The following is a 21,252-nucleotide window of genomic DNA, read 5'->3' on the forward strand; positions in this document are numbered from 1 at the left end:
AACTGAAGCTTTGAATTGTATTTGTTTGTGAATATTGAATGTCGAGAAAGTGGTCATGACTCGCCTTGGATTGTCTATTTATAACAGCCTTGGATAGTAGAACAGTGAGCTAATATCCTAGAGTGATACTTATGAATTTATTATCAAGTACGGACCGTATTGTAGGTTTTTGACGTTTTCGAAAAAAACCTTACGAAGTTTACGTACCTTACCACTCAATCCATTCGGTACTACGTACAGTACGTACCGAACACGTATCGTACCTTACGTACCTTTCCCATATCTAGTGTTCTACCTACTTGCGTGCTCTCCTATGTTCTACTTGCATCTTTGTGAGGTCATCATCAAGGTAAATGGGTGCCCTTGTGAGGCCTCCTAGGATGACTCTCTTGCGGATGAAGAGGGTACGCGCTTCTTCCGATGGAAATTGGAGGATGAGGGCCCTCTTTTTGGTTGGGTCTTTACCGACTCCCGAAGCTTTGGTGAAGGGGGTTGGGTCTTCTATCTTGTACCCAAGTTTGGTACATAGGGTATTGCCATCTTTCTCGGGAGCGGAGTCTTTCCCTTCTTCCATGCCGGTGACTCGTACATTTAGGTGGCGGACATGTCGCATCTTTTCCTCTTCGAGTGTGGTGTGTACACGGAGGGCCTCTTCCTTGTGAGCATCCTCTTAGGCTTCTTTAGAGAGAGAGAGAGAGAGAGAGAGAGAGAGAGAGAGAGAGAGAGAGAGAGAGAGAGAGAGAGAGAGAGAGAGAGAGATGAAATGAAATGAAATGTTATATTAACGTCTTTAAAAGGCCAAAATGACCTATGAGACCAATGTGTTACAAAATGGTGAATCTAATACCATGTTTGGGTACAAAAGAACTAGATACTACTACTAGAATCCATCCTCATCTACACTCTGGATATCGAGAGAGTATGGCTCGAATCCTCTGCTGTAGTCTCCGTCGATGCTGTGTAGCCCCTCTCCTCAATCGTGGCCTTCTAGATCTCAGTAGCTCCAGTGCTCGGTCGATGAGAGTGCCGGTAGTGGTCGAATGAGTGTGGGCCGAGCTCTGCATTGATGACTGCTCCTCTGGCTGTCCCATATCTAGTGAAAAGGAATCGGTAATCTGTCTCTGGGACTGTCTCTCTCTATCTCTCCCCAGTAAAGTGTCTCTATATCTGTGTAACTCAAGTAGATATAGCCGAAGACATCTCTGATCCTCATAACTCATGACCCTGCAGAAAGGACCAAAACCGTCTCTTAATAAGCAGTGGAAACGGCCCCGTATCTCATAGTACACTGTGCAATGACATGTGTAATGTAGCTCTGTCTCTGGCTCTAATTGGCATAAGCGGCATATCATGCTATCTGCTGGTATCCCTCTAAATCTACCAGTCTCAATCTCCAGTTGATGTGCGTATTTGACCAATGGCACACCGCAAACCATGAGACATATGTGTGTCCATGTAGCTGGGTCGAATCACAAACCCATCTCCTGTGAGGTGGAGAAGATGCTCTCTATAGAAAGCCATCTTTGTGCCCAACTCCTGTGGCGGCTCTATCCATGTCCTCTTGGTATCTAGCTGGATCAGGTCCTGACGAATGAGTCTAGTAATCTCCACTTGTGTAAGAGACATCGAGGATGCCTGAAGAGAGTACTGGAAAGGGGGAAGCCTGTCCATGGTGAAACCATGATGTCATCTGTGCATACCAGCATGAAGTGTCCCCTTGCAGAGATAACTGTCTGGAAGACTCAAGGGCCAGTTTAGCATATCTGTCTCTAGTAGTATCCCACAAGTTGTGCACAAAGGAGACTGAACTGGTAAGCGCCTCAATCTCCATAGGAGGGGCAGCTAGCTCCTCTCGAATGATAGCGTGGGGTACGGAGGCCTTGGCTCTGATCGGTCGAGAGATCATAGATACCAAAGGCCTCTCGATACGTCTCCAACCATCTTGGCCTACAGAAGGTCCCCATGTTTGCACCCCATACAACATAGCTGAGGCTACTAAGGTATCAAAGAGCCATAACTTTGTCCGAGGTTCCTGGAACTGAACCTGCAAACACATCCTCTCCAAGCTTCCCAAGGCCGCAAAAGCTCTAGTCAGTCTAGTCTTTGCTGCTCTCCTCAAAGAAAACCTCGGCCCAGTGAAGAGAACCCCAAGGTAAGTGTATGCATCTGTATACTCTACAATCTCTTGACCATATGTGAAAGTCGGTGCTGATCTCTTGATCCACTGTGGTGTGGTGTTAAACACCATAACCTTGGTTTTACCAAGGTTTACAAACAATCCACTATCCTCTGCAAATTTGTGTAATGCATCCAACTGTTGCTGCATACCCTCTGGTGAGTCAGAGATCAACACAATATCATCAGCATATAACAACAGTGGGATCCATGTCCCTGCCAACTGGGCACCTCTATCACCCTCTTTGTCAATGTAATCAGACACCTCATCAACATACATACCAAATAGAGTAGGAGACAATGGGCATCCTTGTTTCACCCGAATGGTGGAGTTAACTAAATCAGATATCCCCTTTGGAGTGCGTACATGTCTCGTCACTGATCTGTATAGAGCCATAATCCCCCAACTCAACACTATGGGCACCCCCATCTTCTGTAGTCTGCGCATCAATCGAGCCTTCGGTACCATGTCAAATGCTTTGCGGAAATCCACAAAGCTACAATAAATCCGTCTCCCAATGACCTGCCCTCCTCAATGATGGCTCTGAGTGTCAGAATATGATCAAGAGTGGAGAAACCCCTCTTGAAACCGGCATGGCCCTTTGCTCGTACACCCTCACCCTCTGCCCAATTACTCAACTGTTGCTCGAGAATGGATGCATACAACCGTGCCAATGTGTGGCCGGTAATTCCCAGGCTCTGTCGGATCACCTGCTTTGAAGATAGGCACAATAGTAGACAACCTCCAAGTCTCAGGTAACCCCTCACACATAGCATGATTGAACAACACTGCAAGAACCTCTACCAACATATCTCTAGCATGTGTAAAATGTTCTGCTACGAGACCATCATGATCATATGCCCTGCTGGTCCTCATCCTGTCAATCGCTCTCTTTACCCACAAAGCCTCTTTCATGCGGAAAGGGAAAAGGATGTCGGCAATAGCGAAGGAAATGAGAGAATGGAGAAACGAAGTTGAAGAGTGTAGGAAGGAGAGGAGCACTATTCTTCAAAGATGGACCGAAGAAAGAGATGGCATGGGTAGGAGAATCGCTTCGCTCGAGGAGAAAGTGGTCATGCAAGATTCCATCATCCGAAATCTACAAGCAAAAAATGGGCAGCTTCAAGAAGGCAAAATTCAGCCATCCATGATGGAAGAATTGAATACCATAAGAGAAGAAATACGGGTTATCAAGGAAGGTGAGGAGAAGAAGTCATGGGCTGCGGTCATCTCCGCAACAAAAAAGAAAGTAGAGGAGGCCGAAAAATGGATTGAGGTTGCCAAGAAAGGGAAGGGTAAGGAAGCTCCTTGTACACCCACTCTTATTAACATGACCCTCGAAGAGGAACAAAGGAAGAGGGTGCGGGCTCTACATGTGAGGGTAACCGGCCTCAAGGACATAAACAATGTGGAAAAAGAGGTCACAAGCCTCACATCCATGATGGGGGTGGACAAGCCTTCACACACAAAGGCATGGAGAGTGGGCAAGAAGAGTGATGGTCTGGGAGAATCTTAAAAAGGGAGAGCTTTCATACTACGCTTCCCCTCCTTGGAAGAGAAGAAGGAATTCTTGAGAAAGAGGCCTACTGTCAAGAAGATAGGTATTTTTCTTGGTGATGATCTCACTCTCTCACAGCTTGCGCATATGAGAGGTAATGCTAGAGATTACGGCGGCAAGGGAGAAGGGAAAGATGGCCTTCTACAGAGATGGTGGGGCGGTGATTGTAGAGCGGCGCTCTACATGGTGGTGTGAGACCTATGGGACCACATTGAAGATGGCTACTTGGAATTGTAATGGATCTATGAGGTTGGACGTTGGTGCCTTTGAGGACAGTTTTAGAGACAGGGACATTGTTTTCTTCTCAGAGACGTATCAGGCCCCTGGACAGAAATTGCAAATCAGTGTCGCTCTGTGGATAACATTTCTGAGTGGTGAGGAAGCCTTAGGACGGTCTTAACCACAACAATTTGCAATTTTCAGGAAAGCAAACCAGTTTCGCTCTGTGGATGACATTCCTGAGGAAACCTTAGGACAATTCCAACAGTTCTGGAGTCAATATCAACAAAACCCTTTCAAAGGTAATTTTTGAAGCATTTTTGGAGATTTAAGGTTTGATAACGGTTAGCAACAGATTATGTTGCATGGGATTTCTAGCAGGTCATTTCATAGATTTTGTTCAAAATCAGGAGAGTCAATAGCCAACTTTGAAGGTAGAAACGTAGGTTACTGACATGGAAGTGAGGAATAAATGGCCTCATTTTGCGGTCCATATATGCCTCTGTTAAAGGTTAGAGCTAGTACCATCATCTGATGAAGGCGTTTGGCAAGAGTTGTTTGTAGAAAGCTACATACTGTGGATGCTTGCGATGTAACGTAGAGTCATATTTTCATGCCAAGCTATCATGCAATTATTAGGTAGAGGAGCTGAAAGGTGAATTTTGGAGCTATGGAGAGATGGCTTTGAAATGGCTGGCACAAGTAACTCATGATGAAGGGAACCACTGTTGGTTAGCAAGGAACAAGACAAGAGAAGAAAGCTCATTGATTTGCCTAGTTATTCTTGGTACAGGGAACATGCACACTGCCAAAAGAAAAGTACCTCAGTTGCAGTACTTTGAGACCCCTTGCTTGTGTGTTGTTGCAGGTAGAAATACAATTTTGCAGAGTATCTGTCCTCAAATATATGGACTTTACACAGTAAAACTTGCAGGTATAAAAAATTCAACCAATGGCAAATCAGGACATCTATGTGATAGGATGTTTATAACAGTCATTTTTTCTGCAGTTTCGTTGACCTTAATAGGGGGTGTCCAGCATATAGATGCATCTGGGACAAGGATCCGTGGCGAGTCTCATCTCTTACTGGTTGGTGACCCTGGTCAGTTTTCTCTTTGCTCATACATAAAAGTCGGAAATAATGTTCTAGTACCTTTTTTTTGGCTGCAATATTCTCAATGCTTAGGGTCCTAGTGCTGTCTTTTCAGGCACTGGAAAATCTCAGTTCTTGAAGTTTGCTGCAAAGCTTAGTCATCGTTCTGTCATGACAACTGGCCTTGGAAGCACCAGTGCTGGGTTGACTGTAACGGCAGTGAAGGATGGTGGTAAGGTCTCTGGACGCTTTGTGTTTTGAGTAAGAAAGTCAATTTGTATTCATCGTGCAATGTTCTGTTTGGTTGAATTTGAAATGGGTTGGAAATAATGCCGCATTACCCCAAGAAGATGGAATCTATGGGATCTTCTGATGTCATGGCTAGAATATACTTCGGCGAGGCACCTAAGGAGATTTTGTTTAAAGATGAAAACTTTTCTTACTGACTTTGGGGGAGCTCTGCGTGCTGTAGGCAGCATAGCTTCACAGCTCAGAAAACTCACCAATTAGCTGCTGGCAGAATTATATGTGGAAGCTTATTGTTTAGCGGGGAGAGAGAGAGAGAGGGGGGAAGAAGGAAGGGGGGTGGGGGGTTCACTTTGCTGAAATCGGCAGAGTTGGGAAAACAGGGCGTGTTAGCTGATGCAAGTGGGCAGGAGTAAAACCCCTGCCCATGCAAAACTGCCCTTTGGCATGTATGAGCTTTGATGTTAAGTGGAGTCCCTACACGGGCACTGGCCAACAGATATATCAAGTTTGTAGCCTCACCTTGGGTTCCTACAAGGTAGTTCTTGTTCGACGTACGGAACGTCTTGTTCTGTACGGCCTGTCACGTACCGTTTTGTTCGATTACTACGTTCCGTGCGTTCAAAAATTTCTAGCTGTTTTTTACCGTAGGCGGTATTTTGACTGTTGCCTAGTGGACATTGTAGGCAAGTTTTGGAGCCCATTTCCACCACATTGGATCATATGCCATGTGCTAGAGCCTAGGCCCTAGCCCTTCCACATGTGACAAATTACAATGGACATAAGGCTTGAATCCCATCATCCATGTGAGATGATGTGACCTATTCTAATGACACTCCCTCTCTCCCAAGCTCTCCCTCACTCATCAAGAGTCATCAACCATGCTCTCCCTCTCTCATGCTCTAGCCTCTTCCTATTTAAGCAATGCCTCTTCATCTTCTTCTCCAACACTTACAACTACAAGCTCTGAATGCTTTCAAGCTCTCAATGCTCCCATGTTCTAGCTCTCAAGTGACAAGCTCTAGGTCTATAGTTTAAGTGTATAGTTTAAACCCAAGGGCCTAGACCTTAGACTTAAGGATTATTTGTTTTTTTATTTTGAACGTATGTAATGTCATCGTACACCATAATTTTTTTTAGTTCGTTTAGTACCGCACATCGTCATACGTGTAGAAAACGTACAGGACCGTGCAAGACCACCTTGGGTTTCTAAAGAACACGGGGTCCTAAATGAAGCCCTATCGTGGCATCGATGGTAGGGAGTTGCATGTGTGGATTTCGAGGTGGATGGGGGACAGCTCAAACAAAAGGTGCCCTTGCAAGTTACCTGCCACCCTCCCCCTTGGGAGACAAATACTCTATCTGAACCCGCATGTGTCTTTTCGACCTGAAGGTCAAAACAATACCTTGTAAAGTAAACATGCATGGCTGAAAGTGTAGCGTGGATAGTGTGTTGTGCTCTCTACAGTGGGTGCTCCTCAGTGCAATGTGCGTGACATTTCACTCAAACAGACTGAAAACAAAGAAACAATAGATAACAATTGATCACACAGAGACACAACAACAGACCAGAACATAGGACTCGACTATCTCAAAGAACCGATACAGACTCTAGCGTGGTAGCACACTCAGCTCCAGCCCAGGACTCAAAGGTACAATGGGGGTATCGAGGCTCAATGTGCAGGGATGTGGACGTGCTGTGTCTAGACTTGCTACCTAGACGACGACGCTGGACCATATATGAAGAAGATGATAATCCTGACCCAACAGCTACTACTCACATGTACCACCATAAAGAGCCACCAACGGCTCATAAATGTCAGCCATCTACGTCTCTCTCCAAACTAAGGGTGGTGACCTGGCCACGATGTCCACTAGACCACCGTCCGTGTCCGTGCCACTTGTCACTGACCAGCCCAGAGAGTCCGTCCAGTGTGAACCAGACTAGACCAACTGTACTAACTGTGTGTCCTGTGAAAGTGACAGTGTAACTTGCTACAGGTTGCCCGCCACAAGACTGCTCACCGTCTCGGTGAGAGTAATACTGAAAAACTGTGAAAGAAAACCACTAGGTACTGCATCCGTACATCTTTCGTGAAGCAGGTGCTAGGCCCAACCATGACCTTACATGCCTCAAAAAGTGGAGTAAAAAACACTGACTGCTTGCAAACGCCTTAAGCCTTTGAATAGGTAGGAACCAGTATGATTGCATAGTTCAAGAATCCCAATTGGCTAAACAAAATGAGGCTCCACAGCAAAGAAATATGCTCGGTTTGGATCGAGCACATCTTTATCTTCCATAACCATAGTGAGAGGAAAATCACATGGTCCATGCTTGCAAATGAACCTTGCAACACTTTCTGCACAACACTCTTTCTCGAAAAGAGGGATGACCATAAGGTGGAGTAACACCGCAGATAAGGTTAAGCTCCATCGTGATGGCATAACGAAAAGCATTAACAACAACGGGATGGCAACCAGGTGAATGCTTGAAAGCCACAAGGAAACTAGGTGAATTGAAAGCTGAGGGGTGGGTAGGTAGTAGGTAGGGGGCGAGGCCTAGGTAGGGGGAGGGCGAGGGCGAGGGGTAGGTAGGGGGAGGGCGAGGGGTAGGTAGGGGGGCGAGGCCTAGGTAGGGGGAGGACGAGGGGTAGGTAGGGGCCGAGGCCTAGGTAGGGTGAGGGTGAGGGCGAGGGGTAGGTAGGGTGAGGGCGAGGTCTAGGTAGGGGGAGGGCGAGGGCGAGGCCTAGGTAGGGGGAGGGCGAGGGGTAGGTAGGGGGCAAGGCCTAGGTAGGGTGAGGACGAGGGGTAGGTAGGGGGCAAGGCCTAGGTAGGGTGAGGGCGAGGGGTAGGTCGAGAGTAGGTAGGGGGCGAGGCCTACGTAGGGTGAGGGCGAGGGGGCATAGTAACAGGGGACGCCCTTTTTCGGGCTTCCCGTCCCCACTTTTCCGTCCCCACTTGCCGTCCCGCTCTCTTTTTTACACTAAAAATCCATTTCAGCCCCGTCCCCAGTCCCCCGTTCCCCCGTCCCGGAATGCGTCCCTTGTGACTATGCGAGGGGGTAGGTAGGGGGCGAGGTCTAGGAAGGGCCCCAGGGGAGGGCGAGCCCTAGTAGGGTGAGGGCGAGGGGTAGGTAGAGGGTAGGTAGGGGGAGGATAGGGGCGAGGGGTGGCAGGGGCGAGTGAATGTGAGGGGGTGGGTATAGGTACTGTAAAGGTTGTACATAGAGCATAGAGCAGTGTCGAGAAGCGAAAGCTAGACTGAGCAGAAGAAATATTGAGTAAAAGATAGCCGTACACGCACTGATCTTCCCCGAAGTTTGACACCCCGCTCTTTCAAAACCATCTGCTAATGAGTCTAATCTTACCCGTTGTGACACAGACCGTAGCAAATTTGATTGATCACTTTGCATATGATCTAGCAATGCTGGTGGGGCTTCAAAAACTACAAAGTTTGGTCCCTTTATGGGTCTTGAGTGGGCACTGCTGAAGATTGCACTGTAGGTGAAGAATTTGCAGCGTCTTGTCGTAGAAACGAGACGCCATTAGCTAGAGTGGCATCCACTTTGAAAGCGACATCTTCGTGTTGTGACTTGCCGTGAAGAAGCTTGGTGGGGGGTAGTATAGCAGACACAGAGGATACCTTTGGTTTGGTCTGAGAGTCAGACATAGACATAGATGGAGTTGAGTTTGAGGTGTGTCGAAACTCCTGTAGATCTTCTACATTGGCTGCTGGCTTCAACGGCTCGTTGCGCTCATCTTCATCTAAAAATGTGGAGGAGTTTGTATCCTCGGGCAAAGGCAAAGGTTGAATAGAGACTCCATAACGGGGCATAGATTTGGTAGCATCCAACCACTTTAACAGATCCTTGTCTGACCCTTCCGGTGGAGTAGTCTGTTCCAATTCAAGGCTGGTTTCTAGGGACAAAGAACTATGTTGCATGACGGGATCCACGCCTCCTTCTAGGCGAATGGGTTGCATCTGGGAACTAGGAGTATGTATCCACATGGCATTGTTTCCCCAATCATGAAGTGCTTTAGTGTGTCGCAGCCATGGTATACCGATGAGCAAGGGAAATCCGCCCTCCACCTGTAGAAGACGAACCACAACAAAATCCAAACTAAAAGTGAAATCTTGTACCTGTAGAGGCACCTTTTCCACTATGCCCATAGGGTATATTGTCCTTTGGTCGGCCAATGTTACTGTGAAGGGGGCAGGTTGAGTAGACTACAGGCCTAAAGCCATCATAGTGAACTCAGGCATCATATTGATGCGAGATCCACCATCCACAATCTCCTGAAAATTGCTGCCCCAAGACGGACACTGTCAGACGAGGGCTTCTATAATCAGTGAGGGGAGCAGCGAGATCGGATATCATAAAGGACTCTGATGGTCGCACTGGGAGGTGCCTGCCACTAGGAATTGCTCCGGGGTAAAGTGACTGAATAACTGTAAGGGTGTCACTTTGAAGACTCGCATCTAGTTGCAGCATGTCATAGAGCGACACTTGTTGAAAAGTGTTCTTCAAGATTGTCTCTGCTGTAGGCTTTTCTTTCTCTTCCAGTGGCTTTCTCGGTACGTTGATCTGCTGTAGATCAGCCATTGCTTCCAAGAAGGCTTCATCAATATCGGAGAGCAAAGATTTGGATTGTTGCTTATCATTGACTGAGGGCTTGGTGCCAGCTGAAGGCAGAGTATCCATTGTTGGGAGAACGTGTGGGGGAGTTGAACGTGTTGGAATACTAAGACCGAGAGCGGCCCTCTGGGCCCGGGTGAGGACGCCCGTTGGCTCCTCTGCCAACTGCAACTTCTCTTGAGTGGTAACCACATGGGCAGAAGGGGGTGGATGGGGAGTGGTGCTAACTGCTATCAAATTGAGCTTGGGAGAGGAAAACTCATTTTGGCTTTGACTTGGATTCACAGCCGTGGATGCACGAAGCTTAGGGCAATCCTTACTGTAGTGATCCTTCATATCAAGGCAATGACGGTAGGGAGGGGACCCTTCGGACAGAGGGCATCTGCTTTGGTAATGACCATATTCCCCGCATCTGTAGCACAAAATGGGCCGATTCAATGGGCGAGTTGAAGGACGAGGTGGTCCTTGCTCCTGGTGCATGGAGTTGGAGGTGGAGGCATAGAAGCTGTGAGGTGGTGAGGGAGCATGTATATGATAAAAGCTCTGAGAGGGAGAAGTGCTCTGCATACCTTGCATAGGAGGGGCTGACAATAAAGGGGACATGTGGTGTGGATGGCCACAAGTAGAAACCATGTTGGATGCAGGTGCTATCCCTTGTTGGAGAGAAGGACCTAGACTTTGTTGTATTTGCCGCAATCCCTTGATATAGTAGCAGTCCTTGTCTTCATGCCTAGACTTTTCGCAGAAGTGACAATAAGCCCGAAGGGGACAGTCCTGTGGAGGATGTCCTGTAGAGCGACACAAGCTGCATCATACCATAGCCTTAGTCTCCTGCTGAGACCGAAGCTCTTCTAGCTCTCTCATTGATTTGGTCCAAAGCCTCAAGATGTGGTGGTTTCTACTGTCTAAGAGAAATTGATTTCTCCTCTTGAAGAGCGCGTTGTAGTTTTAGGGCTTCAAGTTCCCTACGTAAAGAAGTCAATGGATCAGCAAGACTTTCCGAAAACACAGAGGGGGTCTCTATGTGAGGGGAGTTCGTAAACAGCTTCCTAGCCCCCTCTATCCTAGTAGCAGCTATGACGAACTCCTCCAGAGTGGCATCGGGTCGAAGACTCTCTCGGAGTTTTTGCTGAGAAGTTTTGGGAAGAGCCTTCTCCACCCACTTCTTAACCATAAATTCACCGGGTTGTTGGGGAAGCTTGGCAACCAGAGACTTGGTTTTAGTCATAAGTTTTGCAAAAGTCTCCTCTAGCTGGAGCACCATGTTGGCCAACTCATCCAACACCTTTTCCTGGTAGTCACCTAGCCTGAATGCTGCATAGAACTGTTGTCTTAAAGCTCTCCAAGTTGCAAAATGGTTCTCTGCAAACTGACTGTACCATTTATCTGCTAAGCCATCTAAGGTAGATGGAAAGAGTACCAAATAAGCATCTTCCCTGTTAAGACCAGGACCTCTACAGAGAGATACAAACCTCCTTGCATGGTCGTCTGCATCTTCTAAGGAGAGTCCCTTGAAGGTAGGAAACTTGATGTTTACCTTGGCGAACACATTGGTCAACGCCTCCATGGCCTCTTGCTCAGGAGCCTGTTCCTCAATAGCTTGCTGTAACAAAATGGGGAAGAGCTTCACTGGGGAACGTGACCTGGAAGATGTAGAACCTGATGGAGGAATGGAGGAGGTTGTATGTGGAGGTATTGGTGATGAGGTTGGTGGACTTTTACTAGGTACCAAGGGTCGTCTTCTGTTGTAGTACTTCAGAGGACTCAGTAGCGCTTTGATGCTCTAATGACGGCCTTGTATGTGTCATGCAGCGACCACAAACCCAACCAAGCTTTGGGCAAGAAGACCTTCCACTGGCTGAAGACAGGTCTAGAGTCGACTAGACCGAGGCAAGTGACTACACCCCAGGCTGGACCAGGGACGATGAAGGACTAGTCCAGGGACGAGGAAGGCCTAGACCAGGACGAGAGCTGGTTGGACCAGGGCGAGAGAGGACCAGACCAGCATGCTCACAGTGCAAGGCAAAGTAGGCGAAGCTAGGTAAAAAGTAGTTAGCTTCTTGATTTGTACCTCAACTGAGAGTGAGACTTCAGTTGAGGTCCCATCATGATCGCCAAAATGAGAGCACTTGTAGCGTGGATAGTGTGTCGTGCTCTCTACAGTGGGTGCTCCTCAGTGCAATGTGCATGACATCTCACTCAAAAAGACTGAAAACAAAGGAATAATAGATAACAACTGATCACACAGAGACACAACAGAAGACCAGAACATAGGACTCGACTATCTCAAAGAACCGATATAGACTCTGGCGTGGCAGCACACTCAGCTCTAGCCCAAGACTCAAAGGTACAATGGGGGTGTCGAGGCTCAATGTGGCTCAATGTGCAGGGATGTGTAGATGTGTTGTGTGTCTAGACTCGCTACCTAGACGATGACGCTGGACCATATATGAAGAAGATGATAATCCTGACCCAACAGCTACTACTCACATGTACCACCATAAAGAGCCACCAACAGCTCACAAATGTCAGCCATCTACGTCTCTCTCCAAACTGAGGGTGGTGACCTGGCCACGATATCCACTAGACCACCGTCCGTATCGCTGCCACGTGTCACTGCCCAGCCTAGAGAGTCTGTCCAGTGTGAACCAGACCAGACCAACTGTACTAACTGTGTGTTCTGTGAAAGTGACAGTGTAGCCAACTGTACTAACTGTGTGTCCTGTGAAAGTGACACTGTAGCCTGCTACAGAAAGTAACCTAGGAAAAAAGGGCAAACTTAAAACAGGATGCCACACCATCTGAGAAACTTGTGTCCCTCATTTTCGAAACCACCATATATCCCACCTCATTCAAGACCCTGTGGGCTTTTCATGCTGAGGCTTGGTTGAGCAAGATGGGTCCCTTTTCATTACTCAGGTCATATGCTTTTTGTTTTTTGGCATGTTAAAACATGCCTTAGCGAACAAGGAGAAAGGCGAGGTTTGAATAGAGACCACATAGCATGGCATCGAGGTGGTAGCTTCCAATCACTGCAGCAGGTCTTCGTCAGACTCGTCAGGTGGGATGGGTTGCTCAGGGTCGGGGTTGGATTGTACTGACGATGAGCTGTGATGAACCACTGGATCCATACCTCCTTCGAGCCAAATTGGTTGCACGGGGGAGCCAGGAGTATGTATCCACATGGCGTCGTTTCCCCAATCATGAAGTGCCTTAGTATGCCGCAACCATGGTCTACCAAATAAGCAAAGGAAATCCTCCCTGCACCTGAGGAAGACTGACCACCACAAAATCCAAGCTAAATGTTAAGTCTTGTACCATCAGAGGCACCTTCTCTACTATGCCCACAGGGTAGACTGTCCTCTGGTTTGCCAATGTAACAGTGAATGGAGCAGGGCGGGTAGGCTGTACACCTAAGGCCAACATAGTAAATTCGGGCATCAGATTGATCCGAGATCCACCATCCACTATGACGCCTGAGAAATGATGCCCAAGAATAGACACAGTGAGACGAGGACTTTTGTAGTCAGTGAGGGGAGCAGTTGGATAAGAAATCATGTAGGACTCCAAGGGTTGCACAAGTAGGTGCCTGCCACTAGGCCTTGCACCAGGATACAGAGACTGGATGATGGAAAGGGTGTCACTTTGGAAATTTGCATCAAGTCGAAGCATGTCGTACAGTGACACTTGTTGAAAGGTGTTTTTCAAGATAGACTCTGTTGTAGGCTTCTCTCTTTTGATCAGATCTTGCTCTGGTATCTTAAGCTTCTGCAAGTCCTCTACTGCTTCTATGAAGGCACCATCAACATCTGATAGAAGAGAGGTAGGTTGGCTCTTGGCACTACTTGCTGGTTTGTCAGCTACCAAGGGAGTTTGACTCATTTGTGTGACTGGAGATGAAAAAATTTGACCGCCAGGGAGGCTGAGACCAAGAGCAGCTCTCTGTGCCCGTGTGAGCACACCAGCCGGCTCTTCCACCTGCTTCAACCCATCGTGAGAGACAACTATAAGAGTGGAAGGCGGGGCCTGTGGAGTGGTGCTTACTGTGATGAGGTTAACCTTTGGGAATGTAAACTCCTGCTGGTTCTGGCTTGTGCTTGCCGATGTGGATGCACGTTGTTTTGGGCAGTCCTTACTATAGTGATCCTTAGCTTCAGGGCAGTGTCGGCAAGGAGGGGACCCTTCTGGAAATGGACATTTGCTCTGATAATGTCCATATTCCCTGCACTTGTAGCACAAAATTGGCCTATTGGAGGGTTGAGGTGGTCTCGGTCCTTGTTGCATGAGGCCGGATGCTGAAGTGTAGAAGCTTTGGGGAACTGAAGGAGTGCTAGCATGATAAAAGCTGGGGGATGCAAAGTTGTTGTGCATACCTTGCATAGGAGGTGTTGTCAGCAGAGGTGGCATCAGGTTTTGATGGGCATAGGGTGAAACCATGTTGGATGCAGGTGCTATCCCTTGTTGGAGAAGGATCTAGACTTTGTTGTATTTGCTGCAATCCCTTGATATAGTAGCAATCCTTATCTTCATGCCCCGACTTTTCGCAGAAGTGGCAATAAGCCCGAAGGGGACAGTCCTGTGGAGGATGTCCTGGAGAGCGACACGAGCTGGACCATACCATAGCCTTAGTCTCTTGCTGAGACCGAAGCTCTTCTAGCTCTCTCTTGATTTGATCCAAAGCCTCAAGAGTGGTGGTGACTCCTGTCGAAGAGAGATTATTTCTCCTCTTGAAGAGCGCGTTGTAGTTTTAGGGCTTCAAGTTCTCTACGTAAAGAAGTCAATGGATCAACAGGACTTTCCGAAAACACAGGGGGGGTCTCTATGTGAGGGGAGTTGTTGAACAGCTTCCTAGCTCCTTCTATCCTAGTAGCAGCTACGATGAACTCCAGAATGGCGTCGGGTTGGAGACTCTCTCCGAGTTTTTGCTGAGAAGTTTTGGGACGCGCCTTCTCCACCCACTTCTTAACCATAAATTCACCGGGTTGTTGGGGAAGCTTGGCAACCAAGGACTTGGTTTTAGTCATAAGTTCTGCAAAAGTCTCCTCTGGCTGGAGCACCATGTTGGCCAACTCATCCAAAACCTTCACCTGGTAGTCACCTGGCCTGAATGCTGCACAGAACTGTTGTCTTAAGGCTGCCCAAGTTGCAAAATGGTTCTGTGCAAACTGGCTATACCATTTGTCTGCTAAGCCATCCAAGGTAGATGGAAAGAGTACCAAATAAGCATCTTCTCTATTAAGACCACGATCCCTACAGAGAGATACAAACCTCCTTGCATGGTCGTCAGCATCTTCTGAAGAGAGTCCTTTGAAGGTAGGGAACCTTGGCCAAAACACTAGCCAACGCCTCCATGACCCCTTGCTCAGGAGCCCGTTGCTCAATAGCCTGTTGTAATAGAATAGGAGAGAGCTTTACTAGGGAAGGTGATCTGGAAGATGTGGAACAAGATGGAGGAATGGGTGATGTCGTATGTGGAGGTATAGGTAATGAGGTTGATGGACTTCTACTAGGTACCAAGGGTCGTCTTCTGTTGTAGTACTTCAGAGGACTCAGTAGTGCGCTTTGACGCTCGACTGACCGCCTTGTATGTGTCATGCAGCGACCGCCAATCCAACCAAGCTATGGGCAAGAAAACCTTTAACTGGCTCAAGACAGGTCTAGACTCTACTAGACCAGGCAAGTGACGACCCAGGCTGGACAAGGGATGAGGAGGACTAGACCAGGGTTGAGGAGGACTGGTTGAGGAAGGACTAGTCCAGGGACGAGGGCTGGTTGGACCAGGGCAAGAGAGGACTAGGGCGAAAGAGGACTAGACCAATTGGACCAGGGCGAGAGGAGACCAAACCAGCAGACCACACAGTGCCAGGCAAGGTAGGCGAAGCTAGGTAAAAACCACTAGCTTCACTGTTTGTATTCTCAAGAGAGAGAGAGACTTGAGTTGAGGTCCCACCGTGATCGCCAAAATGAGAGCACCTGTAGCGCAGATAGTGTGTCGTGCTCTCTACAGTGGGTGCTCCTCAGTGCAATGTGCGTGACAATCTAATTCAAAACAGACTGAAAACAAAGGAACAATAGACAACAACTGAGCTCACAGGGACAGAGACACAACAGCAGTAGACCACAACAAATGACTCGACTATCTCAAAGAACTGATACAGACTCCGACGTGGCAGCACACTTAGCTCCAGCCCAGGACTCACAGGTACAATGGGGTGTCGAGGCTCAGATGTGCAGGGATGGTGAAGACGTGTTAGAGTGTATAGGCTCGCTCCTCTAGACGACGACGCTGGACCAGATATGAAGAAGGTGATACTCATGACCCAACCGCTACTACTTATATGTACAACCATAAAGAGCCCCAACGGCTCATAAATGTCAGCCATCTAAGTCTATCCCGAAAATGAGTGGTGGTGACCTGTCCACGATGTCCACTAGACCACCGTCCGTATCCCTGTCACGTCTCACTGTCCAGCGCAAAGAGTCCGTCCAGTGTGAACAAGACCAGACCAACTGTACTAACTGTGTCCTGTGAAAGTGACACTGTAGCCCTGCTACAGCATGCCAGAGAATGAGCCCTAGCCTCATATTTAAAGGCCTTAGGCCCCCAAAGCAGTTTTACATGAAAAGCCTTCAAACTCAAAAGCTTCTGGTCCAAAAGCAATGCCAAAAAGCTGCCCGCGTAAATCACGGAATTTCGTACAGCAGTCAGCACAAAACGTGGAAATCCGTACAGTCTGCCACTTCATCATGTCAATGCAATTTTCGGAATTTCCGTACAGTTGCCACGTCATCAATTTCTCCATCGGCCCTTTTCTGTGTGTGTGGGTCCTGCTTTATTTTAATCCTTTATGTCACTTGGGGCCCCATCGGATGGGGTCCCCATAAGTTGGTAGGACTTCCTTCTTCAGGTTGGCTCCCTTCTTCAGGGCTTTGACACGTCAGCAATTTGTGACATGGCATATTGCCCCTATGTCTCTGTGGAGGTGATCGCTGGTGGTGGTGAATGCTCGTGGAATAGCCTCCATGCTTCGCCTAAGTCTTGACTCATAAATAGCTGATACAGATGCCGCTCTAGCTGAGATAGATAAGCCATTTTCTTTCGTCACACCAGGCGGCAAAAGATAATTCGTGACTGTCTATGTGTGGTAATACCCATAAGCACTTCCCTCTGTAATTTGATCCTCGTCTCTCTACACTCCTCATCATACCAACTGTTCTGGGGCATGCTCCCAGAATGTCTCTGTGTAGGTTGGCTGTGGGGGTATGCCTCTGATGCTGCACCATGGAGCGTCTCTGTCAATATTTGAGTGAGTTTATCTACTGGCCGTCCCGACTCCTGAGTGCATAGTTGCATGTATATCTCATCCATATACATAGAATTCGTCTCCCTCACGAAGATATACCGAGTGTGCGTGGGGATTTTTCATAATGGAGCTATGCTGAACTGAAATGTAAGAGTGAAAGACAAGATAGCATAATCAATTGCTACTCCAACTGGCCTAGTGCCCACCATGAAACCCTAAAGGAATGGAATGAGACCTGGCTGGGCCATAACATAATCCACTGTACTAGCCCCATGTTGATGTGGAAAGCATGTAAAACCTCGAGTTGTCGAAAATCTTTGTAGGCCATTCAAAATGGCCAATCTATGTGCAGTTCCCATATCTATCAAGTATCTGCCATACTCAGTGTACTCCTCATCTTGTGATAGTCTGGATAGGCCCATCTTTGTAATGTCCAGCTCCCTAAGCATCTCCTCGGAAGTATCATCAAATATTGTTTGGTGATGGGCAGTCCTAGCATTGAAGTCCCCTAGTACGATAATGTCACCATCCTTGGAGAACTCCCATATGTCATTATCCAAAATAGCAAAGGGGGACTGTCCTCTAGGTGATGCATATAGTGACGTATTAGGAGGAAAGTAACTAATAGCAATGTAGAGGTATCTGTGTGTCTCTGCCCTTAGCCTCACCCACATGTACCTAGCTTGCTCATCCTTACGTGCTATATATATCAATGGCTGCAACTCCTCCCTGAATAAAATTGCCACTCCCCTTGAGCCCCGTCCTCGATGCTCCGATCTAGTCTCTTGTCTACAGGATGTCTCCCATCTATATCCGCTGACCTGTGGCATGGATTTCCCAGGGGCTTGATGCGTCTCAGAATTGAAAATGATGTCTCTTCTAGTGAAACTATCCTCAAAGGCACCTACATCAAGACGGAGTAACCCATTACAATTCCAGGCTGCCATCTTTAGTGTGGTCCCATAGGTCTCGCACCGTCATGCGGAGCGTCGCTCCAATATCACCACCCTTCCATCGCTGTAAAAAGAAATCTTCCCTTTCTCCCTTGTTGCTTTAATTTCCGGCATTACCTCTTGCATATGGACAATGTGCGAGAGGGTGAGGTCATCTCCAAGAAAGATGCCTGTCTTCTTTAGAGTCGGTCTCTTCTTCAAGAAGTCCTTCGCTTCCATGGAGGGGAAACGGAGGATGAGTGCCCTTTCCTTCGAGGTTTCCCCATTGCTCCCACTTTTCTTATTACCCACTCTCCAAGCCCTCGTATGCGTCTGCTCGTTAAACCCCACCAGAGTCATGAGTTCTTTCACCTCTTCATCCACATTGTCTTGGTCTCTGAGGCCACATATCCTTACATGTAAGGCCTGCACACGTCTCCTTTGCTCCTCTTCTAGTGTCAGGTTAATGATGGTTGGTGTGGCGGTGGGGGTTATTTCCTTGCCCTTTCCTTTCTTGACAATCTCAATCCATTGCTCGGCCTCTTTTGCTTTTTGTTGGGTCTTTGTGATGACATCTACCCACGAGGTTGTCATTTCTTTTTGTTGCTCCTCACCTTCTTTGATGGCCTGCACTTGTTCTTTAATCGTGTGAAGCTCTTCAGTTACAGAGGGTTGAAGCTCTCCCTCTTCAAGGACATTTTGCGATCGCACCTTTGCAAGCTCTTTCTTGAGTAATGCGATTTCCTCATCTTGGGTCTTCACACGATCCTCAAGTGTATGTATCGTGCTTTCTTGTGTTGACACGCGCTCGTCGAGTGCCTTAATAGTACCTAGGAGGTGGCGATTAATCTTGTTGAGAAATGTTATGAAATGTTATATTAACGTCTTCAAAAGGCCAAAGTGACCTATGAGACCAGAAAGTTACAATGTGGTTGATCTGATACAAAGTCAGAGTCAGAGTAACAAGATGACAACAATGACAAAAATGAAATGACAAATGTCACAATAAAATACTATGGAATCCTAAACTACTAGGTGTGAACAGCAGCTAGCTGGGATAGCTAGATCACAAGAGATCCAGTATCGGTCGCTGGCGGATCTCATCAATCTCCTCCATGGTCAGTAGTCTGACCGGGCGTCGTGCATGTTCGAGCCAAAGTGATCCGAATCCTCTGATGCGACCTCCGCCGATGCTCTGTAGTCCTCCGCAGTCGTGGGCGTGTGGATCTTCCCAGCTCAGTCGCTCGGTCGATCAGTGTGCCTCTGGTGTGAGACGACGAGCTCTGCTGTGGTAGTAACTCCTCCGGGTGTCCAGTGGCAGCTCTAAAGAAATCTGTGATCTGTCTCTGGGACTGGCTAGCCTCTCCTCTCATCAGGCTCTCTTTGTGTCTGCGTAGCTCGAGCAAAAACAAACCCAAGCATCTCTGATCCTCGTACTGCATGACTCTGGAGAAAGGTCCAAAGCCCTCTCTGAACAAGCAATGGAAGCGGCCTCGTATCTCGTAGTAGACGGGGCAGTGGCATGTGTAGTGCAACTCTGTCTCAGGCTCGATGTCACACAGGGGGCATGTCCTGGCCTCTGCTGGTACTTCGCTGTATCTCCCAGTCTCGATCCGCAGCTGGTGTGAAGATGTACGTATCTGGCTTATAGCACATCGTATCCCATGAGACAAGTGGGTGTACATGTATCTCGGCCTCGTCACAAAGCCATCAACCGTAAGCTGGAGGAGATGCTCTCTGTAGAAAGCCATCTTCGTGCCCAGCTCCTGTGCTGGCTGTATCCACATGTCCTCCTGGTGTCTAGCTGAGTCAAGTCTTGGCGGATGAGCCTGGTGATCTCGGACTGTGTAAGAGTCAGAGAGGGTGCATCCAGTGAGTACTGGAAGGAAGGCAATCTGTCTATGTTGAACCCATGCGCCTGAAACCATGATGTCATCTCCCCATACCAGCATGCTGTATCTCCTTGCATGGCTAATTGTCGAGAGGCCTCAAGTGCAAGGCGGGCATATCTGTCTCTGGGAAGTTCCCACATGCGGTGTATGAAGGAGACCGATCTGGTGAGCGCCTCAACCACTAGTGGGGGGGCAGCTAGCTCTGCTCGAACAATAGCACGTGGTATTGAGGCCTTGGCTCTAATGAGCCGCGAGATCATAGAGACCAGAGGCTTCTCCATGTCCCCCCATCCATCACTGCGGCCTATCCTCCCGTGATGATCTAATGAAGGTCCCCAGATCTCAGCTCCATAAAGCAATGCATAAGCCACCAGAGTGTCAAAGAGCCAGAGCTTCGTCCTAGGCTCCTGAAACTGAACCTGTGAACACATCCTTTCCAATCTACCCAATGTTGCATGGGCTCTGGTCAGTCTAGTCTTTGCTGCCCTCCTCAATGAAAATGATGGCCCACTAAAAACCACTCCGAGGTAAGTGTACACATCTGTATACTCCACAGTCTCCTGGCCGTATGTGAATGCTGGTGCTGACCTCCTGATCCACTGTGGGGTGGTATTAAATACCATGACCTTGGTTTTACCAAGGTTGATGGACAAACCACTTTCCTGAGCAAACCTATTCAAAGCATCCAAGTGACGTTGCATCCCCTCCGGAGAGTCGGAGATCAACACAATATCATCAGCATATAACAATAATGGAATTCATGTCCCTGCTAGCTGTGCATCTCTATCACCATCTCTCTCAATGTAATCAAAAACCTCATCCACATACATACCAAATAGAGTAGGAGAGAGCGGGCAGCCCTGCTTCACCCCAATAGTGGAGTGAATCGGTGTGGATAGACTCTCTGAGGTGCGTATCTGCCCCATTACTGACCTGTATAATGCCATGACCCCCCTAATGAGCTCTGTGGGTACTCCCATCTGCTGTAATCTGCGCATCAATCTAGCTCTAGGCACTGTGTCAAATGCTTTGCGGAAATCCACAAAGCTACAATAGATTCGTCTCCCACGCGATCTACCCTCCTTAATGATGGCTCTGAGTGTCAAGATATGGTCAAGAGTAGAAAAACCCCTCCTGAACCTTGCCTGCCTGGCTGCGCGTATCCCCTCCCTCTCTGCCCATCTACTCAGCTGCTG

The 21,252-nt window shown here is 48.0% G+C and overlaps 1 protein-coding gene across 2 annotated transcripts in view; it reads left to right on the plus strand.

Moving 5' to 3' along the window:
- Positions 1-21,252, plus strand: part of MCM9 (minichromosome maintenance 9) — a 141,730-nt gene that overhangs the window by 70,372 nt on the left and 50,106 nt on the right. For both annotated transcript variants that reach the window (XM_086491305.1, XM_086491304.1), the window contains exons 8-11: positions 4,158-4,255; positions 4,822-4,887; positions 4,963-5,055; positions 5,162-5,278. In XM_086491305.1, coding sequence (XP_086347431.1) covers positions 4,158-4,255; positions 4,822-4,887; positions 4,963-5,055; positions 5,162-5,278 — 374 coding nt within the window. The remainder of the gene's footprint in view (positions 1-4,157; positions 4,256-4,821; positions 4,888-4,962; positions 5,056-5,161; positions 5,279-21,252) is intronic.

The sequence above is a fragment of the Adiantum capillus-veneris genome, chromosome 19, assembly GCF_014529385.1.
Source record: "Adiantum capillus-veneris isolate H3 chromosome 19, ASM1452938v2, whole genome shotgun sequence".
In the NCBI taxonomy this organism is placed as follows: Eukaryota; Viridiplantae; Streptophyta; class Polypodiopsida; order Polypodiales; family Pteridaceae; genus Adiantum; species Adiantum capillus-veneris.